Raw genomic sequence first — 26,378 nt, forward strand, 5'->3', positions numbered from 1 at the left:
GCACCCGCCTGCATGCCCAGTGTACGTGAATAGTCACCTGATATTCGTTTTCAGGCGTTTTAGTCTGGACGGAGATCATTGAGAAAACGATGCTGAAACGCCGTGTGGACGGAGATCGTTTTCCTTTTAAGTAGTGTGGACATGGCCTTAGAGTTGGTCTGCGTCGTCACTGCCTAGATGGCGACAGCCCACAGCCTCTGGTTGACATCACGGAGACTCTGTCCATGTTTTATGACCACGCTGCTGGAGAACCAGGCCGTATTGTCAGAGCCTTCTGCAGTAAAATGAGGTTTCCTAAAGGGACTCTGGTGCTCGGAAACACTACTTTTGTACACTTTTTGTACAGCTCAAAATGAAGGTTCTTTGTAGTAGCTTTAAAGAACTGAGAGATTATCCTGGCACAACCTTTTCTTTCACCTGTTCTTAAGCCACAAACGCAGGTGAGAAAACAAATTAGCTCAGAAAATGAAAAATGAATCACCCATATTTTCTTTATCACTTACCTCTCAGGGCTTCCGTAGATTATTGACCAATCAGAAACAAGTCAGGTTTTGTTCTTCTGCATTTCTGTACAAAAGAACATTCAGTATGTAGAAGAAGAAGAAACACAATCACAAATGGTTCATTTGACTTTATACATCAAACCACAAAGACACATATTCCCCTCCTACATTACAACCTTCTGTTTAGATCTGTGCTGTCAAAATGGAAACTTCTTCCAAAAATAATGTCCGCTTTGAGCTCTCTATAACAAATGATAGAAACAGTGTTGTTTTAAATGGACTTTCGAGATATAAATCCAAGTCTACTATCGAGTCCTGTACAGAAATATTAAATCAGAATACAAATCTTTAGTGATGGAAAGTTTGAATATAAAAATATTTCTACACGGACATACAAGCTACAATTGACCAGCAATTGCAGAAAATATACATAAGAGCAATAAAAAACTACTTTTACAATAGTTCATTTGACTTATTAAATCAACGTTTTAGCATGACGTTTTTATCTGGGTCATTTTGATGAAAGCTGACTAATCCCTGGATGATCGCTGAAAGCTTTCAGTAGCAACATACTGTATGTAGTATGTTCAATTCCTTTTGAAGGGACCCGGGACAACAGCAATTAAGGCAAACGTTGGTTACATAACATGCAATATTAAACCTCTGCTTTAAGGATAGCATACATATCCAAGAAACCTTTCCCCTCCATTATAATACTTCACATACTCAACATCCTGCAAACCAGCCTCTATACACGATCTGATACCACCTAACCTACTTCACATTCTTTTTGACCCAAACTGAGCCGCAGTCTTGATCCTACCCCTTGCGGTTCCTCATAAGGTAAATCACCTTATTTGTCTTGCATCATATTTGACGTTTTATCTCTGCATCAACATGCCAATATACAGCTTGGTTTCTGTTTCCATTCGGACGTCCTCAAAACTATCTACAAAATCTACAAGCACCACCATAATACCACAAAGCATAAGTATTGTTTAGGATCAAGCGCAGCACGCTGTGATAATCTATTCAGCTTGAAGGCAGTTTCCATTGTGCATGATGGCAGGGATACAGAGGTTGAGGTTAGGGACTCTCCTGTAGACAAAGTGGAAGATCTGTGCCCGGGGCCGGCCGTGGAGCTCGGCTTTGATCCGTTGAGGGTGTGTGTCCGGGGCCAGCTGCTGGCTAGTGTCCTTGGTGGCCAGAAACAGTGCGAAGGTGTCAGGGTCCGGGATCTTGAACTTGTAAGCGCAGAGTGAGCACACCTCCTCTGTGGTTGTGTACGGGTGGACGATCAGGGTTTTGGCCGTGCAGCCTGTGTCCACTTCCTGCAGGGCTACACGGAGATAGTTCTACAGAGAGGAACAAAAGGTCCTGTGTTAACATTTGGCACAGATGGAAATCTCCACAATGAATGAAGGTCAAGAGCGCAGGCAGAAAAAAGACATGCAGTGATAGCCATATAAAAAAAACAACACATGCAGTTTATTAATGTTCCACCAGAGGGTGCTCTCTAACACAAAATAAAACTGAACCGTGGCTCCAGGTGCTCATGCTGTGATATTAGTAGAAACTGTAGATTTATTCCTGTTCACGGACGAGGGCCGAAACACAGCACCGTTCATGCTGATCGGGACATTTTTTTGGGGGGGGGTTTGAATCGGTACAACTTAGACTCACTGCCTGGATGTTCAAGTCAGGTTCAGGTCAGGCGCGATACCTGAAAGTCGTCCACAGACGGCGCTGAACGTTGGCTGGTTCGCCGTCTGTGCCACTGGTGCAGAGTGTTCCTGGCCTCAGAGCTCAGCACCCGCGCTGCCTGCTCCTCCTGGAAGTTCTTGATGAGGGCCATGGCGCCGTACGCGCTGGTCAGGTAGTAGCCCCCTGGGGGGTGGGGGGGAAGGGTTAGGGTTAGAAATGTTTTGAGGATGGATGGAGAAAACAAAACAAAACTGAGCTAGCTATGTAGAAATGAAACCAGCGGGCATTACATGGGCAAGAGATGAACACTTCCTCCTTTGGAATAGAAATGAATCACAACATAATGGACTGAAGCTCTAGGGCTGTAGAAGTTCTACAATGAGCGTACTCTACGTGCCAGACAGGTTGACGCTGATAGGAACATATTTCATTCTGGGAGGGGTCAGCCTCCTTTTTCCTCTGAACTTGCTCCAGCCCATTCAAATCAAACGCAGACTGGAATTTCCTGCCAATGTCAGAAGGACTTTCCTTCCTACGTCTTAAGTTTCTCAAGCTGACCCACAGAAGCTTCCTGGTGACCTCCACTCAGCTGAGAAGGCCCCGGTACAAGACCTGTGTTAAGTTAACTGCTACAAATGTAAGAATCACAAAACTTCCAAAAACACTTCAAAATGACTTCATCTACCACAAGAAAAGTCAACATCAGCATTTCTTTAAGCAGCATGTGATAATAGAACTGTCTTAGGAGTCAGAGGATGTTGCTGGTGCTCATCATGATACTGCAGTAGAAACACTCATGCCTTGTCTTCACTACACTGCAGTGATCGATTAGGGACATTCCAAAGAGCTTTAGGCTGAATCCTTCTAAAAGTCTGTGATACTCTCACAGTAGTTCATCCTCAAAGTGAGGCTGTTTAACTTTTAAAAGAAGATATAACATTCTTCCTCTTAAGAATGAAAAAGTGAATTCATAAGCAAGAAAACGCACCCATGCTACATTCCACACACTACAGCCTCACTGGGTCTGGTATGACCCCATGCTTATAGTGGCTAATGTTAGCTAGCTTCCAATAAACATTACTGAGTTGACTTCATGACTCCTCACATAGTGGAAACATGATTGTGTAAGAGCTATGTGTAACCTTAGCAAAAGGTTACACAGTTAAACTCGAGCCACAAAGCTAACACAGCACCAGTGTACAACAGCTCAAACTGGAAAGGAAAGATCCAACACTAGTGGAAGTGGAGGACTGCACTTTCACATGGTAAAAGGAGAGTTTCTGTGGTTCTTCTTGGTGCTCTGACCTTTCTGTAAGCTAAAAAAATAATCGTGTGACCTTTTGGGAAATACACTTATTCGCTGTCTTTCTGAGGGTGAGATGAGAAGAGCAATGTCCATCTCATGTCTGAGCAGAAGCTAGCATGTCGTTAGCATAGCCCAGCAAAGACACAAGACAAGTGAACATGCCTCCCGTGGATGGTTTGGGGAACGGGACCCAGCGGCCCAGAGTGCCAGCCCCGGATGAATCTTGTGTGTTTGTATAATTGCCAATTTGTGGTTTTGGAGGAAGCTACCTGGTGAAACTATTCCAGCACTCCACACTTCTTATGTCACACTCTCAAATAATAGAGATATAGCATGCATCTCAGCCTACATTACTTTTAATGTAAAAGTTTAAACAACATACAACTTGTTATTTTGAGAGCTTCAGAGAATTGAATAGTTTGTTTGCTGTCTCCTCCTGCGTACAGTCTGTACTCTAAGCTAAGCTAAATACACCCAGGCCTGTACTAAATCAACAGCTAGTACAATATCACATCATTTGGCCAAGTGTTACATACCAAGAAGGTCATGGATGAGAGATATGGAGCAGACCAACAGGACCTACCCTCTCCTTGCAGCAAAGTCGGGTCCAGCAGCTCCATCATGTACTGGATCTCTGTGTCCAGCTGAGGCATGTCACACTGAGCCACCACGTAAGTCAGCATGGGTAGGAAGTCATCGGCACCGAACATCCTCCCTGGTAGGAAGCAGACGCAGAGCGGTGAGGCAGGTACAAAGGTCATCGCTGTAAACACAATCTGAACCTAAGGCTGAAGAATCTGGTTCAGAAGAGGAGACTTCCTCTGTTTTGCTGTTCCGATGCTATGTTCAAAGCACAGAGGATGTCGCATGCTGTACCGATTGTAAAGCCCTCTGAGGGAAACTTCGTGATGCTGGGCGTTACAAATAAATTAGATTGAGTTCAAAATGCTTGACTTGCAATATTGGTTTTATTCTGTCACATGCAGGGTAACACTTCTCCATACCTGAGTTATCCTGCATGATGGTGTAGATGAGTTTACACACACGCAGCAGCAATGACACCTTTTTCTCGGGAGAGTACATCTTCCTCATGTTTAGGAACTTGTGGCGGATCTTCTCGATAGCCTCGGGGTTGGGAGGCACGGCCCCATCCACCCCTAACTCCTGCGGCCTCTTGGTCTTAGCCAGGGCCAGGTTCTCCCTCAGCTGCTGCAAAGCTCCGCTGCTCACCTGTAGAGAACCACAGACCAACCAATATGCTTACTTTGGATACTTTACCCGGTCGACCAGTAAAGAACAGTTATTTTGAATGTCTCTTATCTCTTTTGGGGATTTTATTTATTTATTTAACAATGTAATCATTCTCTAGCTAAGAACAAATCCTTGTCTTATGAGCGTGGGAACTAGTGAATTTATGATATTGTGAAATGGGATGGTAGAGTAACCCTAACCGGAGAACAAGCTTCCACTTATCTCTTACCTGGAAGTCATGTAGAGCCGTCTCGATCACACTCCTCAGAGGCTTTAGGACACACTTGTGCATGGCCTTCTCTAGCACCTGGTCTGTAGAAGATGGCACACACACACACACACACACACACACACACACACACACACACACACACAGGGCACGTTATCGCAAACCAATAGATCAAGAAATCATTAAGGAGGAATGATGAAGAAACTTCTGCACCTGAAAGTGCATCATGGCCTCTTGAGTGAGACCAGCGAGAGGACACATCACACTAAACTGAAACTGTTCTGTCAGCTACTATAAAAGTTAGAAACACAGCACTGTTTGGTCTCCTGAACACTGAATCACTTATAAATAAATACACACACATATATAAAGCATAATTAATACGTTGTACAAAGTAAGCTGACGGGCCAGCCCAGATCATCACAGTAGTATATTCAGCTCTGAGAACCTAAATCTCCTCAGCCGATGATATACAACTGTGTCTGTGCCAAGTACACTTCATCGTGTTCCACTGTGGGACAGTTACAGAGCATCACAGTGAGGAGGATGTGGGCTGTCTTTCTTTTATATCTTTATTGTTGTCAACAAATCCCATGAAAACACCAACAACCAACTACCTATTCCTATTTTCTGACTTCTGCGTCCTGTCCGTGTCCCTCAGCCTCTGGCACTTTCATTCCTGCTGGAGATGTAAATCCTGGAAAGGGGTCGCATATAGTTTCATTTGATTAAAAAGAGGCCAAGTCCTCATTGAGCAAACATTACTGAACAGGAGCAAACCCAGCCAGTAGCATCTGTTTCTAGAAAGGTATACATTCACAAAAATCAAATCTGAACGCTTTCACTTCCTGGTTTGAAACAATCTTTAAGGACCAGTGTGCAGGATTTAGTGGTGACTGCTACTGAATACCCCTCCCCAACCTACAGTAGCCTTCAGGTGCATTCATACCACCAAGTCCCAGCTGCCACTTCAACTTAACAACGTGACAGTCTCTCTCCAGAGCCAGTGTCTGGTTTGTCCCTTCTGGGCTGCTGTAGAAACATGGAGGTGTAACATGGTGGACTCTGTGAAGAGGACCAGCTCCAGCTGTAGATATAGATATAGACGGCTCATTCTAAGCTAACAATGACCTATATGAATACCCCTAAAGGCTACACACTGGACCTTTAAGCAACAAAAGTGATAAATAACTAACCTCAAAGTCTGACATTCACCAGTCCTATTTGTTTTTACGTGTTCTTTGAAGAGTTAAAGAGTGTGAGATTTATCGGGTCTCAGCTCCAGTCCGACCGGAACTCTATTCAAAAGTACAGCATTCATTCAGCTCGACCTCTACAATGACTCCATCTGTACCTCCCACCTACACACATGGGCTTCAAATACTCTCCTGCCTACCTCAACTATGTACAGCATGTTGCATTTACACAACTGTGTCTTGTTTTTCACTTGCAGCACTGGCACAGCTATTCACGCACAAGCATCCCCAGCCTCCAGGCAGAGTTCATGCAATGAGCTCCACACAACCAACAGCATGAACAGGCGAGCGTGCACAAACAAGAATCCTGATCTTGTGGAGAAATGTCTGACTTTACGGTGAGTCAGGGGGTGAATGTGCTGCACTTACTACAGCATGAAAGCCTCCACACTGTGTGTGTTGTGGGTCGCCTGAGGTAAGGGCTCTTTACTGCACAAGACTAATACATCTGAAGTGAAGAACAAGGGGAGGCCTGAGGTGTTTACAGAGGCCTGAGAGATCCCACTGATCCTCATGTGTGCACAAGGAGCAGCACAGAGGCTGCTAAGGACGCACGCACACACACACACACACACACACACACACACACACACACACACACACACACACACACACACACACTTTCTGACTGTAGACTTCCTGATTCTCCCCAGAAAGGCTCACTTCCTTTGTATATTGAGCAATGTTTGTTATTGGGCTCATTCTCGACTACAGCCCGTTCAAAGTCTTCCTCAACTGCAATAAATGGTGGGGGACCCTGTGATAAACAGTGTGTACACACAGACACACAACAACATACACACCAACAAGCACTAGAAGAGAAAAGCACTAGAAGTAATGAACACAGAATTCTGCCATTTTATGATTTACATCCCACAAACAACAGCTTTCCTTTTCCTCCGCAGCCTTCCTCCGTTTGTTCCTCCATGGCCATGAGTTAGGGTGTGTTCAGACAGGTATACAGCCTCACTTCTAGCTGACCTGAAGTATCACTCAAAAGTCTGGACTTCCAGCTCCCCTTTCACGACAAACACAACATTTCTTTCCCCCAATGTCAGACTTTCAGCTGTAACCGTTCTGTAAACACTCAGAGCCCAGACGTCAGCTCGACTCCACTTCTCCTTTCTCTTGAAGCTATTCTGTGGTATTGTAGCTTGTCTGCTAGCTGCTCGTAGCTCAGTTTTGGTTTGGTTTGGTCACCGAAAACTGAATAGCTGTAATTTTGACACACCTCTAACCATCTATCAATTAGGCCTCCGGTCGATTTCTCTCAAGATAGCGCCTCTAAAATAGTTTGGAATTCCAGCTCAGCCCAAACTGTGATTTAAAAACTTGATTCCTATTTCCATAGTCAGTTTATAAAGAAACTGTGAGCGTGAGCCACTTAATGTGCGTATCTGTGGTCTGTCAGCACAACCAGAACGGATCACTGCTCCGTCTCTGAACAAGGCTTTGCTGTTATTGTTTACAATGAACAAGGGACGTGAGACGAGTGCAAAGACACACTTACATATTCATGCAAATACTCAAGTGCACAATAATCTGATTGGAATGAAACGTCCCTTTGATAGAGCTGCTCATGCCTGCAAACTTTATTTTTACAATCATCATGACCTCAATGGAACAAGGCAACAACTTTGATACTGTGAATTTAGAAACAGGGGTTCAATCCTAATACTGCAACAGTACCGTTTTCATTTTCCATGATCACAAATGTTCAATGAATGTTGCTTTAATAAACAGGCACCATATCTGCCAGCTACCAGTACTCAGGGCTGCGGAGGCACATTTCAGTGAGGACCAACATTAGGTTTAATACCAAACAGGCCTAATTAAAATACAATTAAATGAAATGTATGCTTTTTTTTAAAAATAAGCCTCAACTGCGCTGTAAGGTTATGACAACCAACAAGAGCCAAGAATTACTTGTTGGGGCACAGCACACTGGCATTTCTGAAACCCAACACCGGTAATGAGGAACTCTAATTTGGAAAACTTCTAATAGTGTGTCTCAAGGCAATGACAAGCCTGGGCACTCACTGAACATCATCAATGAATCAATCACCCAGAAATCCTTTTCTGAAGCAGCACTGAAGACATTTTACTTCTCAAATGATACTGGAAGGAAAACATGAAGATCAGTGAATGCTGTCAGAGATGGGATATCTAAAACCTTACACACATGTGCCCACGCATGCAGACGCAGAAGCTTCACCAAGTCAAGACCCACGATCCCGCCACGCAAACAACAAATCTCAAATGGTTTTAAAGAGTTGCAGCCTTCTTGGCCAACTTACCGATCTGGTCCTCAGGTATAAGTGATTCTATAGGGGGGTCCAGTTCGGAGCTCTGGCCCAGGTAAGCCTTCATCTGTGTCATAAACTGCCTGAGAGTCTGCAGAAAATCCATCCCTGAGGTGTGACAGCCTCGGTTCTCCTGAACAAAGCTGATGTAATCCTGGACCAGGGAGCCAAAATATGAGCTTTTGTCCCTGGACAGCTCAGCGATCCTTTTCACCGCCCGTCTCTCGGGGGTCATGAGGGAGCTGAGCATGCCGCTCACCTTAAGGAAGCGTCCCTTCAAGGCCCTGGGGAGGATGAAGGAGCCACCGCTCAGACTAACGCCAACCCTTCGCCTCCGTGCTTTGAAGGACGGACGGTGGCGCATTTCTAGGTCCGTCTCCAGACCGACCCCATAGTCTTCGTCCTCGTCTTCTTCCCCGTCCTCATCATCTTCGCTGCTGTCCTCCACTGGGTCTTGATGAGTAAGGTGTCGGGATGGACTAGGGGCCAGGCCCAGGGAGAATCCAGGAGCCTGTGAATATTCCAGTGAGTCAGAGGAGGAAGTGGACATGCTCATGTCACTGAGCCGCTGGCGTCCTCTCTCCTTAGGAGTGGACGGACTCCCAGCGCTCTTCTCCAGTAGTACATCAGCAGGGAAGGCAGGTGGAGGCAGGCAGGGTGGAAGCTTGGCTCGGGACAGAGCCTTGGCAATGGTCTCATCATCCAGGGCAATGTGGCAGCGGTGAGCTTCCAGATCAGGCTTCTTTGGCCTTGGAGGTGGTGGGTTTGAGGGCACAGGGACCGGTGAGCTGGCAGTTTTGGACGGGCTGCTATGCTTGGCACCCATTGATGGTCGAGCGGGAGCCGGGCGCCTGCTGAGTGACGGTTGCTGTCTTGTAGACACAGCAGCGGCCTCTGGCATATTCTTGGGTCTGGTGGTAGCTGCCGGAGGTCCAGGCGGTGGTGGAGCAGGGCGCCGGCGTGGCATCGAGCAGGGAGGGGGAGGCCGAGGGGGAGGTGGCCGCGATTTGCCGTTCAGTTTGATTTTGTCCTTGTGCTGCTCGCTACCTCGGCTGCTGCTGCTGAGCGGCTTCACGGGCGATTTCTCTGCATTCTCTAGGTTGTTATCGGACTTGACAGCACGTGAAGGTGGATCGTCCTCACGGCGGTGGTGGTGGTTGCGACGAGTCTGGAGAAACAGCGGGTTGACAAAGCACAGAGGACCACTGGAATGTCTTCTCTCAAGATGAAAGGAAGGTGGAGGAGCGCCGGACCGCAGGGTCGGGGGTGCACTCTCGCAGTGAGCCCCGGTGTGTCTCAGCCCTGACCCCTCGACCTCCCTGTTCCTGTTAGTTCGCTGGGGGCTGAGAGTACGGCTCAGAGGGCGACAGGGACGGGGGGAAGGGCGCCGCTGACTGCACAGGGCAGAGTCCCAGAAGCCTGTAATAGAGACACAGACATATTAACTATCTGAAAGCGAGACACATACCTCTACTCGGACAATTCAAGGCTCAGAGTGTTCAAATTAAAAGATCAGTTCAAGAAAAAGGTGAAAAAGCACAAAAACAGCACTCTCAACTACTTCTCACCAACAGCTCAGACTTTTTTTAAAAGTTTCCCTATGTTTTTTCTCTTTGTCGGTCTCTGGTCTTGCTGGTGACAGAAGCGCGGTGAGTTCAGCCCGTGTCCCTTGGCTTGGATTGACAGGGTGCCGGCACACACCCAGAGACAGAGAGGGAGTCGCCCATGCTAATCATAGAGTGGGAGGGCACTGCACACACACGGCACGCAGCTCCAGTTCCTCCACTCCTTCTTCCTGCTCGCTTTTCCTCTCTTACGTCTACACGCTACTGAGTAGTTGTAGGACAACGTTCCGTTGTTAAATGAAGCTATTGTTACCAGTAAACCTCATTTAAATGATATTCTGCCTTTTTTTTTATATCAACAGAACAAATGGAAGACACGTGCTCTCATTTTGGTGTTTCTGTGTGCTGTTCCACTGAATCCATCCATTGTGTTCAGCTGTATGGCAAGGCAGTCCTCACACTAACACTCTCAGCTTTAATAACAACTTGAAAATAAATACTATATTGTAGCATGAAGATGTATAACACAATGATTTAACCAAACTGAAAAGAAAAGGCAACAAATCATGCCACTCCAAAATATCTATGCAGGGATTGCAGCATAAACTCAGTGACGACAGTTTCCGTGGGCTAAAAATGGAAACGACGCTCTTGCATTCCTGTGGCCATAAATAAGCTGTTATTCATACCTGTTAGAGTACCTCAGCGTCTGGAGACTGAAATCTGTGCGTGGTCTTCATACTGGCCCATGTGATCAAAGACCACCTGACACTGTGGAGTCTGTCTGCAGAGTAGACAGCAGGCAGCCCACTCCAAACAGCACATCTACAACTGACTGACTGCTGTTCCCTTTCATTCAGTGTGGCTTTGTGGCACAAAGGCAGTGAAACTGCCTGTGTCAAAGCACACTGACTGTAATCCTGCGGGCTTAATTATACTAATAATAATGTTCATCCAAAAGTTTGCCGCGCTTCTTCTCACACAGCGTTACCAACAGCGGCGTGAAAAGTATATCCAAATGTGCAGCCAGGTCGGGAATGGTGTGCTATGACAGACATTCGCCCAGCAGTTTTCCCGAAAATCCCAAAAAACTGAGCAAAATCGCCCCATTGACTTGAATGGGGTTTCGGCTTGAAGAGAGCTAAAAAAACACTGAAATTTGGACCCATATTGACAAGCCATACTTTAACGTAGAAAAATGATTTAAAGTTTAAAACGTAGACAAAACGCTGGACGTTATTGAGCCAAATGGACATTTTGATAGCTAGCACAGTTTTCATGAAGTCACAGATTAAGTTTCAGGAAAATTTGGGTCTGTTTCTGCCTTTATAATGGGTGTGTATTGCGCAGCTTAGAGTGCGTGATGTCACCGCTAGAGTGAAGAGGAGCTTGAGATTCTTGTGAAAAAAATATTTGTCTTTTGTCATTGACTCCACAATTTTCACTCTTCATATATATTTTTTAGATTCTAAAGTAGCTAATCTTATCCTTGTCGTAGAAAAGTGATTGTGGAATCCAGCACATTTACATAAATCACTAAATTGAGAGGAAAACCAACTTTCTGCTCCATAGAGACCAATGTTAAATCTGCAAAAACATCTTCCACAGAACACGGTACCCCATTTCTACATCGCCAGTTGAGCCACAGTTTTTAAACCACAAACATAAAAACCACATCAGCGCGTTCGGCAGAGTCTTATCTTTCTCACGGTATCCATATTTTGGCACTCAGACTCCTGCTTTTTGTTAAAAGGAGGCAGGAGTTTTGTTCAAAATCACTGTTTACTGTAACGTTTCAGTCTGCTTCTCCAGCACACACACACACACACACACACACACACACACACACACACACACACACACACACACACACACACACACACACACACACACACACCTTGGAGATATTCAGTCAAAGCCATTGTTAGACCGTCTGTCTGCCTCCTCTCACTCACTCACTCTGTCTCTCTCTACTCTCTCTCTCTATCTTTCTGTCTCTCTGTGTCTCTCTCTATCATACAGTCATTCGAACCTGCCCCCCCCCCCTCCCATTTCAAAATAAAAGCCCCACAGAGTGAATTCTAACTGGAATACTTGTGATGAAGCCTGTCGTTTAATAACCTCTGTGTTTGTGTCAAACATTATGAATATGTCTCCTCTCCCCCTCTCTCACCCACCCAGTCCCACCCTTTCAAAATAAAAGCCCCATAGAGTAACTGTACCTTAACATGAAGCTCAGAATGAGGTTCGTACAGAAATGATGGGAGTGTTAGGCTTCTCAAACAAAGATGTATATGTCCAGTACAGAAATGACGGGAGCCATTTGTGGACTGTCCATCACGAATACAAGATTCAATCCAAGAGTATGAATCTAAAATGCAGAAAAGAGAGAAGCGCTATCTCAATCGAACCTCAACGATACTAACGGTAACATCGGCGTGTATGTATATTGTGACGTCTTCGGGCAGTAGAAGCCACACTGTCAACATTTCTTGCGAAATTTGCTAGTTTATGTTAACATTAATCTGTGTTTGAGTGAAAAAATAACTATAAATTCTCAAAAAGCTGGTGTTCAAACAATGGCCGAGTCTCAAAAATATGCTTTGATATATACAGTATATACATCAGTATGTCATATATATATATATACACAGTGGTGTATAAAGTACCCAAAAGCCATACTTGAGTAAAAGTAAAGATACCTTACTGGAAAACGACTCCAGTAGAAGTGAAAGTCGCCTATTAAAATACTACTTGAGTAAAAGTCTTAAAGTATCTGATATTTACTGTACTTAAGTATCAAAAGTAATTTTCTGATATTAAATGTACTTAAGTATTGAAAGTAAAAGTACAAGTAAATGCTGTTAATAAAAAAGCAAAGGGTCAGAATTTTGAGAATTAGAAGTTTATTCTTTTAAGTGCTGTGGCCACCATGACCAAGGACAAGGAGTTGTGTTGAAAATAATTGGGTTGGCTGTGATCCATCCAGGAGCAACAATGTTGAACATCATATATTGTACATAAGTATACTTTTGCATATACTATGAACTATGGGCCTGATTTGAACGCAAAGGTTTTGCTCAAGCTGAATCTGCAATTGGTCGACTGCTACCATCATAACTCGATCTGATCATCCACAAAATGACTCAAATATCAAAACATGATCAATACTAAAGTATTACAAATCGTAATGCGGCGCTCTCGCGGATTCTGTCAATCATATGGTGTGGTGGCTAGCTAACGTTAGCCAACTAGTGCTGCAATGATTATAGCTATGATGACTCAAATCAACAACAACATCTCACAACTGTCAACACTTCCTCAGCTCACTAACTCGCTAGCGATCTGTCTACTACACTAATTGTCTCATTTGATTTACGATAGCTAGCGAACATTAGCCTAACATACACCATGTATAGCTAAATTAGAAGATCAGACACCTGTCTCCCCCCCCTCCCCCGCCAAAAATATACTCCAATCCTGTGGGAAACACTGCTAGATATCTTAACAGGTTTATGATAATTATGATAACTAAACATTAACGTTGCGGCTCATGGGATTCATCTTAATTTACCCCAATGTGTTTCCTGTGGTTGGATGGGGAGTTTTTGAATGCCAATATTTCAGTAGCTTCGGGAAAGAGGCACTTCATCCGGTACGAAGAATCTTTCACTTTTTCACTTTGTGAATTGGCTTGTTTTTGCAATGAGGCTCATTTGCACAGACCAAATGTATGCATATTACCTGATTTAAATACATTATTTTTATTGTTACAACTCACCCCTCTGCTCGGGGCCCTTGTGGCTCAGAGTGGGTTTCATAGTGCTGTGGTGCGATTCCGCGTGCTTTGTGAAAGGCCCATAATACTGCATCATGCTGAGTCTACAGCCATGCTAACGGCTCTGTGAGGCTGCACTTGGGCACAGCAGTGCTTTGAGCTAACGCTAACATTGGAACGCTAACATGCTCACATTGACCAAGCTATATTTCTGATGTTAAGCAGATGTAACGTTAACCACGTTCATCTTGGTTTATTGTCTAAGCATGCTAACATTAGCTAATTAGCTGATGTACAGCTGAGGCTGATGGGAATGTCATTAGTTTTGCATTTAGTCATCAACCCATGTACACTCTGTGATGACTGTGCTAGAAAAGTTACGATACATCCTAAGGAGACATGAACATGAAGAGATTCAATGTCAGTCCGGATCAAAATGGTGGACCGACTCAACATTGCCATCCCATAAGTCATGCTGCTATTTTGGTTGCACACTAAGTAAAGTCCTGCTCTCATGAGAAATCGATTTTTTTATGATCAACAACAGCAGTTATTGCCTCAAACAACGCCCCTGAAAATCTGTTGCAAAGTCACAGCTATATTCATTTGTCTCGGTTTGTAACGTGTTTGTGTTTCACGTGTGCGTGCCCAGATTCCACAACATACTATATGACTGCTTTAAGGCTTTAAATAGAAGCGTTCCAGTGGAGGAGGGAGTTTCCCTTAATGACTGTATAAGTTAGCTGAGGGAGGCACACAGGCTGGCTCTAACTCCTTCACATCAAATGGAAGAGCAGCAGAAAGCCATTACAGTGCAGGCTTAGGACTGATTTATTCTGTGGAAAAGCTCCCGCAGAGGTTCGTGAGTTCGGCAAAGACACACCTACTAAAGAATGTGACATGTGTGGATTTCCGAATAACTACCTCACATCCTGTTCCGAGAACAACAACAACCTTATTTATTCTAGCTACAGAAGCTCCTCCTCAACATTCAACTCTTCCATATTTGTTTTCTCAAGCCATGGTTTTGTGTGTCCAAGAAATGCCATGGAATCCACCAGCTCTATGTATGGCTCAAAACGCACAGCCACATCACAGCCACATCACACCCACCTCCATGCATAGGAGAGCAGCTTTTCACGTTTGTCAGTATACCTATGTGATGTCAGCACTCACTCTTAGTGTAGCTTTCCACTCGCCACTCCCTCCTCCCCCACAATAAGCTCTGAGCTATGTCGAAGGCTCTACTGTATGAAGCTGAGTCACAGAGCCGAGGCTGGAATAACTTTGAGAGATGAAGTGACTCAATCTGCTGTGAAACCGGACCTGAATGCTCAGCGAAGGAAAACACAAATACTGGCTGCTGTGTCTGTTTGCCTGCTTAGTCGACTGAATGTTAGCATGTTGTAGCACTCACACACAGGCACCATTAGGTTAAAGACAATGTACTGTAATAAAGTACAACACTGCTGTTTTAAGCTTGTATACTTTAGCCACTTTACTCAAAGTTTAAGAAATAATACAACATGTTGTCAAGTAGATTTATTACATTTCTATCCGAGAGTTAGATGAGAACATTTGTATCAGTCATTCTCCTGCGCTATCATTTTAGCAACAGAGCTTTTATTCCCTGTAAAGGTATTTTTGGGGTAGTTTTTCCTGTACTGATGTGAGGGTCCTGGGACAGAGGATGTCGAATGTGTACAGATTTGTGATTTGGGGATCTATAAATAAAGTGAATTGAATTAATTTGTACACAAACAGAAATATAAAAATGACAATTGGTAACTATTTAATGAATATAAATAATTGTATCAATCTGCCCAGTATTTCTTTTCACAGTCTCCTATAGTGTGGGTTGCCAGATAAGGTCCGTGTGTGGAGGTTTCAGTACAGGGCTCTGTACAGACACATTGGTAGAAAACCTGGCAGCTGTTGTTCGTCAACAAATAGTCACTGCAACTAACTCAACATCACACCCCAAATTGTATTTTTTGTGCATTTATTTTCAAGTATTAACTAACTAAAAAATGTGTTAGGAGCTTTAGAAGGGCTGGTAATGCACATTTAATAATTAGAGAGAACCAGGCTAGCTGCCTCCTGCTTCCAGTCTTTATGCTAAGCTAGGCTAATCACCTCCCATCTCTGGCAGTATATTAAGACACACAAGCCACATCAAGCTTCTCAGCGATCTTCTCATTTAAATTCCTAAAATGTTGAACCAGTCCTTGAAGTTTGAATAAAAACTCAACAGAATGTTGACTTTGATGGATTGTTCTCAGACAGATTTGAAGTCTCTGCAGTTTTTTGCCAGTGTGGAATGAATGTAGATGAATGGAAACCAATCTAAATGCTGTAGAACTCTTAAAAATGCTTAACTGAAGCTGGTTTATATTTAAAAACTTGCAAAAGCACCAGTATGGTTGTTTACTTGACATAATAACATAATCAATGATGCTACCTGCTCCCAGCTGAGCCACCTCCTCCAGTTCTTTCTGAGTCTTAGCCGATGCAATGGCCTCTGGGAGTTGGAGTGTGAAAGGCAGGATATCCCTAAGTGAAAGATGAACAATAAATGTGACAGAGAATAAAGATTAGAAATACAATATCAGAAAGAATGAGAAAATGGTGATACACTTCAGTATGTTTTGTGCTACTGTATCGATTGATTTCAAATCAATACTTTTAAATATATATTTGTATGTTGACACAGAAGAAAACACAGAGAAGCTGGGGATAGGATGGATGGATTGTTTACCTGCTAATACAGTAGAAGGCCACCAGGCGAAACAGATCTGCAAAGCCGATCCCAGATTCCTCGAGAGAAAAGGCTGCGAACAAATGAAATGTTTCCAGACTGAATTACAATTCATAGACTGTAGCTCAGTCAGTAGGAGTTGCAGGGTATTTGCATTTGGAGCCTTTATTCTGTCACTAGAGGGGATGATCAAGAAAGTGAGTTCCTTCACTCTCTGCTCCAGACTTAATATCTCAAATACTGGATGAATTGTTGAGAATATTTGTACAGATGTTCAAGGACCTCAGAGGATAAACCCTTATTGCTTTGGTGTACTAAAAGAAAAGACAGGGATCACAAGAGGGTTGACAGTTTTGCTTTTTACTGACAATATGGAATGGATTGCCGTGAAATTTGGTAGAGATATCCAGGGTTTGTAAGGGATGAGGTAACTTTTTATGTAGCGTCACCAGGAGGTCAAAGTCTTCAATTATCCTCTAAGATGCTGTATCTCCACATCTATACTGATTGGCACAACATTTGGTACAGATCCTGGTTCCAGGAGGAGTAGTGGAGTTTGGTACAGACATTAGTAGCAGGGTTCAAAGCAAACACACTCACTGTTTCAACAAGGCACTCCTACATCGGCTCTTTACTGTACAGTACCAATAAGTGGCAATACCTTTGCTTTGTTTTGGAGCTGGCTAATCTGAGACTTCTAAGTTTTCTGATATGAATTTGCAATATTTCGTTTCTACATAGAGCAACGATAAAGACAGCATTTACCCTTCCCAATGTGATATTTAAACACTGCTGTAATTGTTAGTGAGCAGTGTGCCTTAAAAGGACTGGTGATTTGTATTGGTTAAAAGTTTTGTTCAAACCGTCGGGGCATGGCAGAGGCAGTGTGAGAGACCAACTGGAGAGCAGCTGACCCACATCTAAAGGACAAACCCGGCCAAAGGCCGTCCCTCCCTCCTTCCCTCCTTCCCATGTGTGCTGTCATTTCAGCAGGGAAAATCCACAGCTGGTGTGTCATCACACTTTGGCACCATCACTGCTCCATGAACTGAATTATTGGAAGTGATAAGCACAGTTACAACTGAAATGACGTTTTTGCGCGTGATCCGATTATAAGAGTTAACCACTAGAATACAGTTGTTTTTCTTGTACGGCATCATACGTCAACATCTTGACTATCTTTAAGTGCAAGTGTTCCCAAAGTCACACATGCACACAGCTGCTTAGCTACAGCATGTTACCTGTTCAATGTCACTGTTGAAGAAGTGCAAACAAACGTGACCATGACCAAACAGTCACATTCAAATAACAGCTAACTGCTAGCAGGAATCCACTTTGGACACAATCAGAGGAGCTGACCAGGGAAATGGAAAGACCACAACTGGAGCTCTGACTCAACGTGAATTTACTTTTTTAACAAACTATTTTAAGATGATCTGAAAGCCCCCCATGTTCCTTACTGTACTGGCTCTCTCTGACAGGGAAGTGGCTGACTGGAGTTCCTGACGGATCCTCCTTCAGGCGCACAGACAGAACCTTTCTCTGCAGTGCAGCTGACTTCCTGACCAGGAAAACCTGAAAGTCATGAAACATACAATGTTAGACAATAATCAAATGAGATGCATTAGCACTTGTATTTGGACGGTAACCCCTCACCCCAGGAGGCTGTCTGAGCAGAATACGACCGGCCTCCTCTTCACTGACGGCCAGCAGCAGCCACACCGGATGGGTTCGACTCAGCCTGTCCAACACGCTCATCCTCCTTCGCAGGGAGTCGTATCCAGAATCCCTCTCACCCCCCTCCCCCCCATAGTGGGGGGACTGGAGGTAAACGCCGCTCACCTCACTCTCCAGCCTGGCAGAGAAACACAGAGAAAGAGAAAGAGACAGACAGAGAGTGAAACTCTTTTGCCATCTGCTGGTGACAACTAGTACCAATGTGTAGCGGTATTTACAAATACTGGTGAAGGAAGTCAGATTCGACAGAACGCAGAACAAGACGAAGGTGAAACACGGCGTGGCTCATCAAGATTTTCAGGCACAATAGAAAACAAGACTAGTCAGGTTGAAGATAAGAGGAAGTGCCTTCTTACCCTCGTAGATCCATAGGCTCTATGTTCGCTGTTGGAGAGGTCTGGACCATCTCTCTCTTCAGCTCCCCAATCTCCAATGCAAATGTATCAATCAGCTGGAAGGAGAGAGAATGATAGGGGGTATAAGAAGGAGAAGAAGAGAGGGAACAGCAGTAAAGGAAACCGACAGCATTGCTCAAACATAAATTAGAGAGCAAGAGACGGAGGGACTGTGCTGGTCACATCTGGAACAAAGGGCAGGGTAACCGTTTCCTGTGTACCTCATTTCCTTTAGGAAGGAAACATCAAGACAAAAGCATTGTCAAAGAAGTGACCCACATCAACATCCAGAGTGAGAGGTACTGTGTGCGAACACATGCAGAACTCTGGCAGGAAAGCTTGACGGATTGCTCCTCCCGCAGGACTATTTCAGGAGATAATGTGTTGTCATGTCATCTATGTTTAGCACCAATTAGTCAACAGAGCGAACTGTTAAAATAGAAATGGCATGTAGGATTGTGTCTTTGTACTGTGTTTAGTTTTAGCTAACGTTATAAATACTAATGACAGATGTGGAATGTGTTTCACGATCGCTGAAACAAAGCATGCCTAAAACTCTTGTGGTCTGCTGCCCAATGCGAACAGGAAGTGTAATGTAGCCATTCAGTGAGTTACACTGTGGGCTACAACTTCAGCCCTGTTTCTTCAGCCTACATTTAATTACATTTTGGCAAATGGACACCATTGAAAGTATGAAGAACTAGCTATTAGAAGTTCCTGTTTGCAATGTATCTACAGATGTACAGTCAACAATACTGGATTACTTTGTTACGAAGATTCTCAGGCAAGCTCTGGAGTTATAAGGAAATCTAACACAAATTGCTGTCATCTGGTAAAAGTACTTCATTGACTCATAAGCTGTGTTGTGCTGCCCCCTTGTTGATGAAATGAACAAATCAGTGGGACAAACTAGCAAAACTAATTTCCTGTTTCCTCTGGAACACCTGCGTGCACCCGTCCATTGCTCCTCATGCAGCATCTTTGCCTTTCTGACTCTCGCTTCAACTCTCCTTTGAAAACCTCTGGTGCAGAATAATGAAAAATATGAGAATACGATATGAGAATCCCCCTCCTAAAAGGGTGTGGAAAAACTGCTCAGCTGTATTAAGACTTCTAGCAACTAATTGCTTCTCATGTTGTTGTTGTTGTTGGGTTTTTTTCCAGCCTCGTCCACATTCCTTCATCCTACATTGCAGAAATTCCTCAAACACATCCGAGCAGATGTTCACATTTGGCTGCTTTACTCTGATGATCTGGGTCAATCAGTGCATCTGGATGCAGATCACAGTATAATGAAGACCAGAAATGTGAGGTAATGAAGAGAAGGCACGTCAGTGTGAGATTATCAGGCTTCTTTAGACGTGGTAAGCTTTACCCATGTAGCGTAAACACAAAGCGTCATACAGAATCACTAGTTTACATTTCAACCAGTAGGAGGCCTCCTTGTCCAAACGGTCGGTCTTCCACCAGCTGGGCTCCAGACCACAGCCACCACAGGCCCCTCTGACTCTCCCCTCCTACGACTAAGTGGAGCCAGCTCTGTGAAAGCCTCACACTCTACAGCATGAGTGGACAGTGTTACTGGAGCCCTGAACACTGTACACTTCAAACACAAACTGAGGACGCTCAATTAGAACCGTGGTGAAGACAGGGACAAGGGTCTATAGACAACTGACCAGCACTGTAGAGAGACAAACAGCAAGAACCTTCGTGTCCTCTCTTTCCCCTCCGCCATGATGGAGGATCTTCAAATCCCTTAAATGCACCACGAAGAGGAGCTTGGAGCTAGGAAACACAGATGCACCCTAGAAGCATGCTGCACCTCCACATGTGGCAGAAGATACTGAAATTGTTCCTCAATAAGGGGTTCTGCATACCAGTGACTTTGACAGCGCTATGGAACCAAGGATCTCTCATGTGGCTCCTCCATCCTCACATCTCTTTCACAGGAGACATGTTAGCATAATGAAAAGCAGCAGAAGTTTCAGTTTAAACTACTAGAACTAAACGCTGATGACAGAGATTTTGGGGTTACAAAGTGCTAATCTGATTGTAATATTTAGAACAAAAGTTTTTGGATTTGCCTGGTTAGATCAACAAATCGTGACATTATTACAATATCTTTACTTCATAAATTAACTTGATAGAATCTGTTATATTTAATATTCACACACCAATTCTTATTGAAGTGTGATTAATACACTTATTACATACTGGATAAGTACCTCCCTTATTTCACCACTGTATCTCTATAAAGCTCAAGTGAAACAGCTGGACAGAGAATAGAAACTGGTCCAACCTCAATTCCAGCACAGGAATGCTGTATCGGGGGGGGCACGGAGTGGGAGGAGCCCAGCAGCGAGAGTTATTAATGTGGCTGTGGAGAGAAGCCTTCTGTGATGAGAGAGCCATTGAATTATATGAATGAAAATGGGGCATGGAGCCAGAGCAGACGACATGGAGACTCCTGAGCTAGAAAATGAAGGTGAACACACATGTTGCTGAGTGATTCAAGCATCGACACATGCCAGGGCATTATTCATTCAGCTCCTTTAAACTTGTGAATGCGTGTGTGTGTGTGTGTGTGTGTGTGTGTGTGTGTGTGTGTGTCGAGGTAAGTGATTCTCTGCATGCACTGCTGTTAAAGCCATGGATGGAGTCAACGGGAAACTATGTTTGGTTTTGAAACACACACACACACACACACACACACACACACACACACACACACACACACACACACACACACACACACACACACGCACACACGGTTTCAGAGTTAGTGAGGACGGAAAAAAACGGTAGAGGAAATTAAAAGCCAGACAACTTTCAGTGTTTGTTTCCTAGTTCCTTCTTGATCCTGGTCTAACTCTTTCTTTTTTTAGCTTTGAAAGTGGGTTTCATTTATTCATCTGCAGAAAACAATGAATTTGTCAAACAACCTGAATGAACTAAGAAGATGCAGCCAGGTGAACGATCTTCCACTGAGACACAGTGCTCATCACAAGCTTTGCGTCTCGTGCTTGCAGGGATTTAAATGAAGAGCACGACTTTTCCTCTTGACCATTACTGGGGCTTCCAACGCACAAGACTGTAGCTGCTTTACATATGTACTGTGATTTATATGGACCACAGTATAGCAACTAATGTGTGCCTATGAAATCCAGATTAGTCATAAGTGATAGATGGATGGAAAATGAAAATTAGTCTGCTCATTAAAGGACTACTAGTTAGTGTAGAGTAGCTTTCAAACATTTCAGTTTTTCAGGATGAAACCTGATTTTGTGGGGCACTGTCTGGGTTGGCAAACAAAACAATCACAGATCCAAGGAGAGCCATAACAATTGTTTACTGAGGTGATTATCATAAAACAAACAAGAAAGATCAATTTCTCTTCCATTGTAGATCAATACTCCCATAATCTGTACGATACAGAATAAAGGTGAAATGAAGAGGCAGCTGGCGACCTTGATGACGACTCAGCTGATGACGACAGAACAGCTGCTGTAGCAACACTGGTAAAAATATACACAGATGCCAACCTCCGCGTCTGAAAAGTGAAGCAATGCTGAAGTGTCTTAAATCTGCATTCTCTCTGATGTCTATCAGGGCGACTACTCTGGTTGTATAGAAGTCTATGAGAAAATGACTCTACTTCTCTCTTGATTTATTACCTCAGTAAACATTGTAAACATGAGTTAATGGTCTCAATCTCTAGTTTCAAGTCTTCTTCAATACAGCATGATGTTCATTTAGTAAATTATGGTTAATTTAGAGTCAAATAGACCATAAAGCAGAGGATCAAAAGGAACATAAACAACGACCATAGCTATTGCTAGCACTCACTGTTGTCAAGTTAGCAGCTTGTTGAAGGGGCAGGCAGAGACAGGTAGGTTAGTAGACAGGTAGGTTAGTAGACAGGTAGGTTAGTAGACAGGCAGGTTAGTAGAGAGGTAGGTTAGTAGACAGGTAGGTTAGTAGACAGGTAGGTTAGTAGACAGGTAGGTTAGTAGACAGGTAGTTTAGTAGACAGGCAGGTTAGTAGACAGGTAGGTTAGTAGACAGGTAGCTTAGTAGACAGGCAGGTTAGTAGACAGGTAGGTTAGTAGACAGGTAGGTTAGTAGACAGGTAGGTAGAGACAGGTAGTTTAGTAGACAGGTAGGTTAGTAGACAGGTAGGTTAGTAGACAGGTAGGTTAGTAGACAGGCAGGTTAGTAGACAGGTAGGTTAGTAGACAGGTAGACAGGTAGGTTAGTAGACAGGTAGGTTAGTAGACAGGCAGGTTAGTAGACAGGTAGGTTAGTAGACAGGTAGGTTAGTAGACAGGTAGGTAGAGACAGGTAGTTTAGTAGACAGGTAGGTTAGTAGACAGGTAGGTTAGTAGACAGGTAGTTTAGTAGACAGGCAGGTTAGTAGACAGGTAGGTTAGTAGACAGGTAGGTTAGTAGACAGGTAGGTTAGTAGACAGGTAGTTTAGTAGACAGGCAGGTTAGTAGACAGGTAGGTTAGTAGACAGGTAGACAGGTAGGTTAGTAGACAGGTAGGTTAGTAGACAGGCAGGTTAGTAGACAGGTAGTTTAGTAGACAGGTAGGTTAGTAGACAGGTAGGTTAGTAGACAGGTAGTTTAGTAGACAGGCAGGTTAGTAGACAGGTAGGTTAGTAGACAGGTAGGTTAGTAGTAGGGCTGCAACAACGAATCGATAAAATCGATAAAAATCGATTATCAAAAGAGTTGGCAACGAATTTCATTATCGATTCGTTGTGTCGCGCGATTATTACGCCACTCAATAAGTCGCGGAGATGTTTGAGTGTTCACAGCAGCTCGGAATAACGGAACAGGACTCCGGTTCTGTAGCTGACGCTGACCGCGTATAAACGTTGCCGTGACAACACCGGAAGTTGATTTATGCGAGTTGTATTTTTAGTTTATTTCTGCAATTATAATAATTACATTTACTGCCATTTTGGGTACCTTGTGTTTAACTCGTAACCGTTTTGCCGTTGTTTTACTTATGATAGACGAGCTTTTGTTTTTGTAACGTGACCATTAAACCGGAAGTTAAGCGGAGCTCAGAAAGATGAGAAATGGCGGGAGAAAACAGCGAACTTTTTCTTCCCCGTGTTATTCTACTGCTGGTCTACCAGAACACGGTGACGTGTATTCAGTTCACTCATTAAAGTGCTGTTATACTTGTAGGTGATGAGAGACAGAGTATTTGTTTCTTTGTTGTTTGTACGTGAAGCTGTTTTGTGTCTCTAGTTTTCCCGGTGTTTCCATGAGAGGACAATAATAAACGTGAACATCAGGAAGAAGCAATTCTTTTATGACCAGTGTGGCTACAGGTTCTATTTTGTGGGTTTTTCTCTGAACTGGGTCCATGATTAAGAGGGACGGCCGGGGGAACCTCACCCGGCCCGGACACGGAAAGGATTGACAGATTGATGCTCTTTCTGGATTCTGTGGGTGGTGGTGCATGGCCGTTCTTAGTCGGTGGAGCGATTTGTCTGGTTAATTCCATTAACGAACAAGACTCCGGCATGCTAACTAGTTATGTGGCCCCGTGCGGTCGGCGTCCAGCTTCTCAGAGGGACGAGTGGCGTTCAGCCGCAGGAGATTAAGCAATAACAGGTCTGTGATGCCCTTAGATGTCTGGGGCTGCACGCGCGCCACACTGAGTGGATCAGCGTGTGTCTACCCTTCACCGAGAGGCGTGGGTAACCCGCTGAACCCCACTCCTGATATTAGTCCATTTATTTTTTTAAATTATTACTTTAACAGCTCAGGGATGTTCGAGCAACCCGTTTGTGCACTTTCTGAAGATTTTTTGCACTGTGAATTTGTTGTTTTGTCAGTTCTGTTTTTGAAAAAAGGGTTAGAAACTAATGCTTTTTTTTTTTTATCCGATTCATCGATTAATCGAACAAATAATCGACAGATTAATCGATTATTAAAATAATCGTTAGTTGCAGCCCTAGTTAGTAGACAGGTAGGTTAGTAGACAGGTAGGTAGAGACAGGTAGTTTAGTAGACAGGTAGGTTAGTAGACAGGTAGGTTAGTAGACAGGTAGGTTAGTAGACAGGTAGTTTAGTAGACAGGCAGGTTAGTAGACAGGTAGGTTAGTAGACAGGTAGGTTAGTAGACAGGTAGGTAGAGACAGGTAGTTTAGTAGACAGGTAGGTTAGTAGACAGGTAGGTTAGTAGACAGGTAGGTTAGTAGACAGGTAGGTAGGGACGGATAGTTTAGTAGACAGGGAGGTAGAGAAAGGTAGTTTAGTAGACAGGGAGGCAGAGACGGGTAGTTTAGTAGACAGGTGGGTAGAGACAGGCAGGTAGGTTGACATGTATACGTACATAGACAGAGAGACAGGTAGAGATAGGTAGGTTGGAAGCCAGGTAGGTAGAGACAGGTAAAGTAGTTAGACAGGTAGGTATGTAGTCCATCCAATCATTACTTTTGGGCAGAAGGAAATGATTGTATGTGCTTCTTACCGTCCCTTATGACAGTCAAAGCAGATTTCTTTCTTCTTTGTCAAAGCATTTGATCCATCAGGTTGTAATTAGAATTTCAACAAATATAACAAACAAAAATCTAAAATACATTGCCCACTCTGGCTTTAATCAACTTTATTTTTCATATTTTGTAATCTATTAAGTGTATAAATTCAATGAGAAGTGTATAATGATTCATGTAAAAAGGTGTAATAAGCTAAATCTTCAGCCAACACCTTTTACATCAGCATTAACTTGCTTTGGTTTGTCACTATTTCAAAAGTAATGACTTATTGTTTTCTTATACTTTATGTGTATTTGAGTTGTGGAACTTGAAAACAAAACAAAATAAACAAAACAAAATTGTATATTTCGTCATTCTTTTCAGTGCGCAGTTTAACATCAGGCATTCCTTTTATAAACAATACAAGCTGCTACTCTGACAAATACTGTTTACTTGACATGAGCCTTGATTAGAGTAATCGTGTTACGTAAGTTAGGAAACAAAAATAAGGTAAAATTAGTCAACTCTGTTTAAAATACATCACCTGACTTCTTTTGCCTCAGTCCTGTATGTCCTGGCTCAAGATGCCAAGAGTTATATACGGACTTGGCGCATTACTTTTTGTAGGTATGGACTGTATGAACAGTGAATGAAAACAACTTGACCTTATTATCAGTAAGCTTCCCCACGGGACAGCAGTGAGCAGGACTCACACACTGTAAAGTACATCTACAGACTGTTTGCACTATTTGTCCCTGGCAGGACATGAATGATAACCACAGCAGCAGAGAGGAGACACATTTAGCTTCTAGTGGTCGTAGGGCTAGAACAGTTCAACTCATTTACCATTTTCACAATTTGAAGGTTAATTGTCTCGCTCCAAGTATTTAGTTAGGCTCTCATTATCATAGTTTCATAAATGTTGCTTTGTTTGACTCACAATTTCTTTAAACTGAAAAGTAGCAAAGAGATAAAGAAAAGGCAGCTAAAGGGACAGCGATAGAGCACGGTGAAAACAAGAGCTAACCCTGTTCGGTCTTCAACACATGGGGACAATTACAGAAATCCTAATTGGGTCCTCTTCCTCTTCCTCACA

The 26,378-nt window shown here is 43.5% G+C and overlaps 1 protein-coding gene across 2 annotated transcripts in view; it reads right to left on the reverse strand.

Annotated features, from left to right (window-relative positions):
• Positions 1 to 616: 616 nt before the first annotated feature.
• Positions 617 to 26,378, reverse strand: part of LOC306696025 (ras and Rab interactor 2-like) — a 34,275-nt gene continuing 8,513 nt past the window's right edge. Inside the window, exons 3-13 of one of the 2 annotated variants that reach the window (XM_079159508.1) lie at positions 18,747 to 18,841; positions 18,310 to 18,508; positions 18,114 to 18,228; positions 16,654 to 16,726; positions 16,357 to 16,448; positions 8,547 to 9,971; positions 4,994 to 5,076; positions 4,518 to 4,743; positions 4,097 to 4,228; positions 2,227 to 2,390; positions 617 to 1,858 (exon numbers count right to left, since the gene is read on the reverse strand). In XM_079159508.1, coding sequence (XP_079015634.1) covers positions 1,532 to 1,858; positions 2,227 to 2,390; positions 4,097 to 4,228; positions 4,518 to 4,743; positions 4,994 to 5,076; positions 8,547 to 9,971; positions 16,357 to 16,448; positions 16,654 to 16,726; positions 18,114 to 18,228; positions 18,310 to 18,508; positions 18,747 to 18,841 — 2,931 coding nt within the window. In that variant the 3' untranslated portion in view covers positions 617 to 1,531. Of the gene's footprint in view, positions 1,859 to 2,186; positions 2,391 to 4,096; positions 4,229 to 4,517; positions 4,744 to 4,993; positions 5,077 to 8,546; positions 9,972 to 16,356; positions 16,449 to 16,653; positions 16,727 to 18,113; positions 18,229 to 18,309; positions 18,509 to 18,746; positions 18,842 to 26,378 lie in introns of both variants that reach the window. The other variant, XM_079159509.1, reaches the window with a different exon arrangement.

Source organism: Pholis gunnellus, assembly GCF_910591455.1.
Source record: "Pholis gunnellus genome assembly, chromosome: 5".
In the NCBI taxonomy this organism is placed as follows: Eukaryota; Metazoa; Chordata; class Actinopteri; order Perciformes; family Pholidae; genus Pholis; species Pholis gunnellus.